The sequence below is a fragment of the Galeopterus variegatus genome, unplaced genomic scaffold, assembly GCF_000696425.1.
Source record: "Galeopterus variegatus unplaced genomic scaffold, G_variegatus-3.0.2 Scaffold1781, whole genome shotgun sequence".
NCBI lineage: Eukaryota > Metazoa > Chordata > Mammalia > Dermoptera > Cynocephalidae > Galeopterus > Galeopterus variegatus.
The window spans coordinates 260,015-267,138 of NW_007727892.1; the positions used below are offsets into that span (position 1 = coordinate 260,015).

Below are 7,124 nucleotides of genomic sequence, written 5' to 3' on the forward strand. Positions count from 1 at the left end.
TTAGTTGTGATACTGTACTATAGTTTTGCTAGACATTAGCCCTGACAGAAACTGAGGAAAAGTAAGTAGGATCTCTCCATTATTTCTTAATAATTGCATGTGAATCTGTGATTATCTCAAAAATATATTTAAGAAATTTTTCAACCAATATTTCTGGTATTCTCTTTATGCAAGGATATAAAAGTTTTCTTTTTAATAAGATGTGTGTCCAGAACAAGAGAGCCAGGGAGTTTTTTTAAGAAACCATTAAAATAGCTAGAGACATCAAAGTGGTCTTCAAAAATGTTGGAAGTTCTGGTAAAATATGGCTGATTTGTTCTGGCACTTAGATAACTACATGCAAGTGACTACTGTGTGCCAAACTCTTAGTTAAGGCATTTATAAACCTTTTCTAATTTAATGCTGATATGTATTTACAGTATAGGAATTATTTTTTGTTTTACTGTATGACTTTGGAAACTGTATATTCTTTATACATTGCCAAAAGTCACACAGCTATCAGTGACAGATATAGAAAGTCACAAGAAGAGCAGACTTTACCTTTTAAGAATATGTTCTCTCCTCTTTGAATTGTCCATTTATGAAATGTACTACCATGTCACATAGTGAATTCATTGTTCAAACCATGGCTAGATAGTCATCTTTCAGAGATGTTCTAAATATAGTTCTGTATTTTACAGGAAGTTTTGTTGTACCAATAGTTCTCAACCAGGGGGGATTTTGCACACCTCCCCACTGCCCTGGGACATTCAGCACTGTCTGGATATATTTTTAGTTGTCACAGCTGAGGGAAAGATATGTGCTACTGGCATCTAGTGGGTATAGGCTAGGGATGTTGGTAAACATTTTACAATACAGAGGACAGATGCCCTCCACCAAAAAAATTTCTGATCTAAAATATGAGTGTTGTCAATATTAAGAAACTTTGTAATACTGTTATTAGATCCTTTAAAGATTCTAGAGTGAATGGTGACTCAGAAGGTTCCCGTTTAATTTCATCTATCTCATTCATTGATGTTACTATTATTCACTTTCTGTAACTTTTTCCATTGGTTAAGACTGCTAGTCTTTCTCCTGCCATAAATGCTTGGATGACTATAATGAATGAATTAAATTGTTTTCTTCCATTGTTTTTAATTAATAGACTGCAGCAGAAGTTGGAATAATTGAAAGTATTCAGCTTAGAAACTTCATGTGTCATTCGATGCTTGGACCCTTTAAATTTGGTTCTAATGTCAACTTTGTTGTTGGCAACAATGGAAGTAAGTGCTTCTGCCGTTCTCATTTGATTTTGAGCAATACTTTGAGATTAGAATACATTAACTTTTTGAAGAGGTGTTTTAGTGCTGATAAATATTTGGTTTATAGATCTATAACTTGTGGTTATGAATATTCTCAGTATTTGCTGCCTGTCTTCACTTAAAGAAGATGAGTTAATTTTAGGTTTATCATTTAAAGCGGTAGGGATAAACATTTTCTGCTTATTTAATCCGTTTACCTTGGAATCCGTACTATAGAAGGGAGAATGGGCAATCCTCAGTGCGATTGAGGCAGCCCTAGTGTCTTACTTCAACACAGTGTTGTAATAGAAGACAAATGAAGTGTTGTGGGAATCGAAACAGAAAGTAACAAATTCTCACTGTTGTGACCAATGAAAGTGGAGGTGGAGGATCTTGAATGTTATGATAAAGATCCTGGAGTTTTATTCAGAAGTCAGTGGGAAGCCAATTGAAGTTTTTGAGTAAGGGATGATATGGTCGAGATTTGTGAAACAAACTGACCATAATTTGAAGGATGGATTAGAAGGGGGAAAGTAGGAGACAGACCAGTTAGGCAGTTCTGTGATAGACCAGACAGGCATGAGTGTTGACAGCCTGACTGAGATAGTACAATGGGAGAAGAGGCTTGCCAGAGTCTACCAACTGGTGACAGTGCTAAAATAGGAAGCTTAGAATGTGTATCTTCACAGTCCATTTCTTGTTCTCTGTTTTCCCTACTCTATTATTCAGTCAAGAAGAGGGTGTTTTTAGGAGGAAGGGAAGGACAAACAAAGGAATGAATGCTACAGGGAGGTGACCTGGGACAAGAAGTAAAGAAAGACTGGTGGGTTCTAAAGTTAGGTCTTTTCTCCTTTTTTCTTTATTTTTTTAACCTTTGAAAAATGACTTTATTAATAAAACTTAGTAGAAGGGGAAATAATGCAAGTAGTGGAGGTAGTGCATTGAGTAATGAAGAAAGGGGAGAGAGAATAGCAATTTGAAAGGTGTTCCAGGAACTAAATAGGGTTAATCAGTGATGTGTTTTGGTTAATTGTGGGTATATTGTGGAAGACAATGGGCTGATAAAAGTTGATTGGATTAGTTGATCATATAGTTAAGAAAATGGTTATTATATTCTCTTATTTTCTATGGATTTTGGAATTCTTCAAAGAGTTAGAAAATGAATAATATTCAAGTTAGGAATAATAATTGTCAAAATATTCCATAAAAAAAATCTACATGACTTTGCTAATTTTTTCCTGGTTAAGTTTATTCGTTCATTCAAAAAACATGCAATGCCTGTTATGTGCTGATATTGGTGAGATAGTATTGAATGAAAGAGACAACATTTCTGTCCATATGGAGCTTACATTCAAGTGATACTAAAGATAGTTTAAAATTTTGTGAATAAAGTATGTATGTATAGAGAAATAAGGTCATTTGTTAGGCTGATATGCCAAGAGGATAAAATGTGAGTGTCAGGTTGGAAAATCACAACAATTTTTTCTACTCCTTGTTAATGGCAAAAATTTGATTCCTGAAATGGACTAATTTTTTTCTAATGGTTTTTCTAATTAGTTTGTCTAATATTTTATGATATATACAACTTTTTTGAGTTTGCTATTTTGGCACTGGAAGAAAGTTATAACATTTTATTTCAGGGTGAGACTATTTCATTCAGAAATCTTTGTATCAGATTGTAGAAATCAGCCTTTTCTCTTTACTGAATTTGATTTCTTCAATACCTGTTTCTGTAGGTGGGAAGAGTGCTGTACTTACAGCTCTCATAGTTGGTCTTGGTGGAAAAGCAGTTGCTACTAACAGAGGATCTTCTTTAAAAGGCTTTGTAAAAGATGGGCAGAAGTAAGTGTTTGCTTTCTACATGTATTTTTAATTCTTTGGTAAAAAACAGCTACTTTAGATTCCTAATTTATGTAGACATGACTGGAAGTGAAGTGCCTTCCCAGACTAGGAGCAGATGTATCCTATCTTTTCATTCCCTTCTCTTGCCCATTGTTGCAGCGTAGCCCACATTTGCCTATTATCCTCTCTAGGACAAATAACTGGTGTAACTTACTGCTATGTGCCTGTCTACCTCCACTCATGCTTCTGTTACCTTTCTGGAAGAAATGGCAGTGATAAATCTGTGTTTAAAGGAATATTTGTAAACACTGCACATTGCTGGCTCTTGACCCAAACCCAGCATCAGCAAGGCCATGTTGATATGATAAAGGGGAGAGCAAAATCAGTGACTAGCCAAGGAGGTCCCTACACAAAATTTCTGTCTGCAGCTTTCTAAGAATTCCAAAAAGTATCTCACTCTCTGACTCACTTTATTATACTCTTTACCCTGGTGGGTCACCAATAAGTTTGATGTGAGGACCACAATCACAAGTCTGTTTGTGTCCATCTGGATACTTGGTGAATGGTCATATCACTACTCTCTTTGGCTTCACATTTGTATTTCTTTTTGTCATAGGTTGCCTTCACACACACACACACACACACACACACACACTCACACACACTCACACTCTCTCTCTCTCTCTCTCCTCTCTCTCCTCTCTCTCCTCTCTCCTCTCTCTCTCCTCTCTCTCTCTCTCTCTCTCTCTCTCTCATTGTCCAGTTTGTCCATCTTGGACTTTTTGCCTTTTGCCCACTAGCAGCTCTCTCTTCAGGCTTATCTTCTCTAAAGGCATCCTTGTTTCTTATAACAACTAAATATCCCAAACCCTGTCAAATATCTCCCAGAGTGAGGTAGGCTACTCCCACTGCTCATTCTTCTCCCATGTACCCAGAGCCCAGAACTTTTGAAACTTTCATAAGTAGTGTACTGATATCTTTTTTCTCATATAATAGACTTTTCTTCTAAGTGGTGTATTCATTTAACTTCTCCTTATTTAAAAAATAGAACAGGGACAGGATGTGAATCAGGCTTGTGGGCTTCTCATGAAGCATCTTCAAAAAGTTCATGGAAAGATTCATATTATCTTTTAATTCTATTTTTCCATTAACTTTTTGAAATACCCATGTATATACTGCTTAGAAGCCTTAGGAATCTTCACCTTAAGCAAGATTTCAAATTGACTTAAGAAAAGAGGAAAAGATACAGGAAATCATTTCCCATGCTCTATGGTCTTGAAAAAGAGCTATTTGATAACAATTCTCCAGCACAGTTTCTGTCTCCATTTATCTTATTTGGGCTCCAGCCCAGCAAGGTCTTTTCTGTCTACCACCCCCAACAATATTATGTCTGAGGTAAAAAAAATTAGTGATTTTAACATTTTTAAGTTAATGGTACCAACTCTATTTCAATTCATTGTACTTAACTATTCAATTCTTCATTGTCCAAATAATCACGTAGTCTGCTTGGCCAGATCGCACATTTTTCTTTCAAATGCAAGCTTCAAGAAGAAATTATTTTTTATGTACCATTAAATGTTCTAGGTCTCAGTTAAGTACTTTGGATTTTTTTTCCATTTGGGAAGTACTTAGACCAAAGCAGAAACATCATTCTGAAACCTATCCTTTGGATACTGTTAAATAAAAAGATTAGCTTACGCAAATCACTGAATTCTAAGGACACCGCTGCCTATACAGAGGGGAACATTAACATATTTTAAAACAGAATTAATAGCAGCTAAAAACTTTAACTTGAGATCAGTCTTCTTTTTATTAATTTTGTCTAAAAGAGTAGCTAAAAACAGAGCTTTTCCAAATGCATTACTTTACCACTTATCATCCCCTCCCTCATTTAAAATATTTGGCACCTATAATATTTCTCCTGTTTTACAGTCTCTGATCTGTCATCCCTTTTTTGCAGAATCAGTTCATTGAGGTTTTCAATTCTATTCTTACTCTATTATGCATCTAAAATTTATGTATCTATCCTGTTTTGCCTGAAGCATGTCTGTCAGTCTGGCACAAATTTGAGGTAGTCCTAAGGAGTCTATCCCTCCCATCTCCCCATCTCAAATATTACACTCCCCATATGTGACACGTGGGTTGCAGACTTCTTTTCTTGTGATGTTTCAACTCTACTGAGACATGCTTGCCTAGCATGGTTAGGAGAAGCTAGGGAACTGTGCCTTGATACACTTTGCTTGGGTCTTAGCCCTCTGATAATTCACCAGCACTGCTCAGTGGCACATGGACAGTGTATAAATTCTAGTGTATCTCCTCACATGAAAACTTCTCTCAGTGACTGAAGGTCTCATGCCCCTTGCTATTCAGGTTCTCTTTGAGCACACTCAGTTCACTGTTCTTTCCCTTGTCCTTCCTAATAGAAGGGGTCTTCAAAAAGTTCATGGAAAGATTCATGTTATCTTTTAATTTTGTTTTTCTACAAACTTTTTGAAGTTTACTAGCCCTGGTGTCCCTGGAGTCTTTGCAATATTTTTGACAACTGTGGCCTAGTGGTTGTGGAGGGACAAAAACTCATACTCCTGTTTCACGTTCCTGATTATTTCGTCAAAGAGATAGAACTTATTGCATATGAGCTGGCTACCCAGAGAAGGGGCAGATACTTCATATTTTTACATGACTTTTTTCTTTATTCCCATCAGTGTGTGCTGTTGCCAGTTACTCCTGTATAAATAGGTTCTTCCAGAGTTGAAAAATAAGCCAAATTCTTACTGTGGCACTGCTTATTCTGTTGTCACTCTGAAAGAACTCATTGATAGTCACTCTTTTCACTTAAGGGTCTCCCATATTTATAGACATTGAGCTCTGTGACTCTTGACCCAAATTTAGCATCTATAAAAGTCATATCAGTATAAATGGGGAAGACAGTGGAGCTAGTGCCCAACTCGCTTGTCCCTGTCTCCTTGCACACGCTTTTTTTGAGCAGTTATTATGAGGCTTTTTCATAAATGTTAATTTTTTAAAGAACTTTCCTTTGCTATATTTATTAAATTCATATAGCAGCAGAATACCAGTGCCTCCAGAGTTCTCACTATGCTAAAGATACTTCTCAAATGCAAGGGAAGAAATGAAGATAATAAAGTAGGTGTTTGCTAATTGAGAGAGGTTTGATAATTCAGAGGGCAAATATATATAGTCATTTTATGTTTAAAATGTTTTGATGAGGTACTGTTAACCTAATACTAGGTAATCGTACCAGTTAATAAAATAAAATAATTGTTTGCTCCATGTCTTAGGCTAGCTGTCCTTCCCGTATCATACTTTAGTTAGTGGTTCTCAACCTTCACTGTCGTTAGAATCAACTTGGTGAGCTTTTAAAAATCCTATTAATTACAGTTTTTACAGTTTTTAAGAGCATATTTGTCTCAATTAGGTAATTTTGTTAAAAACCAAAACAAACAAAAGAAAAAACACCACTTTACTCAAGGTAGCTCTAGAAAAGGTTATTTACCATAAAGATGCAGGGTTATATATCTTGAAAGCTACAGGGAGGAAGTACAGCTTGGTCTCATGAGGGACCAGACCGAGAGACTGCAGGAATCAAGAATCCTCTGTGTCTGGGTCTTTTTTGTGTCTCCGGCTGTCTCTGTCTCTGGGCCTCTGTCTGCTTTTCCCTTCCTTCAGTCTTTTCTCCAACTCTTTCTCTATACTTCCTCCCTTACCCTCCTTAGTTGCCTGTACTTCTGTGTGTGTGCTCTTCTCTCTCCCCTTATGACAGGTGTGCCAGTATGTGACTTTGTTTCTCTCATTGTCTCTATGTGTGCTCTTATTCTTTACCTACGTCTTTGTCACTCTGTGTATCTTCATGTGTATAGGCATTTATGTCTTACTCTTTTAGTCTGTGAGTATGGGTGTGTACAGAAGTGATCTTGTGTTCTCTCTGTCTCTGAATCGCTTCCAATATCTATGGGTATATGTTTCTTTTCTTTTCTTTAGTCTGTC

The 7,124-nt window shown here is 36.4% G+C and overlaps 1 protein-coding gene across 1 annotated transcript in view; it reads left to right on the forward strand.

Annotated features, from left to right (window-relative positions):
• The first annotated feature begins 282 nt into the window (after positions 1 to 282).
• The window catches only part of SMC6 (structural maintenance of chromosomes 6), a 73,084-nt gene continuing 66,242 nt past the window's right edge, over positions 283 to 7,124 (forward strand). The window contains exons 1-3 of the mRNA XM_008578918.1: positions 283 to 297; positions 1,145 to 1,262; positions 3,017 to 3,122. Of these exons, the coding sequence (XP_008577140.1) occupies positions 283 to 297; positions 1,145 to 1,262; positions 3,017 to 3,122 (239 nt within the window). The remainder of the gene's footprint in view (positions 298 to 1,144; positions 1,263 to 3,016; positions 3,123 to 7,124) is intronic.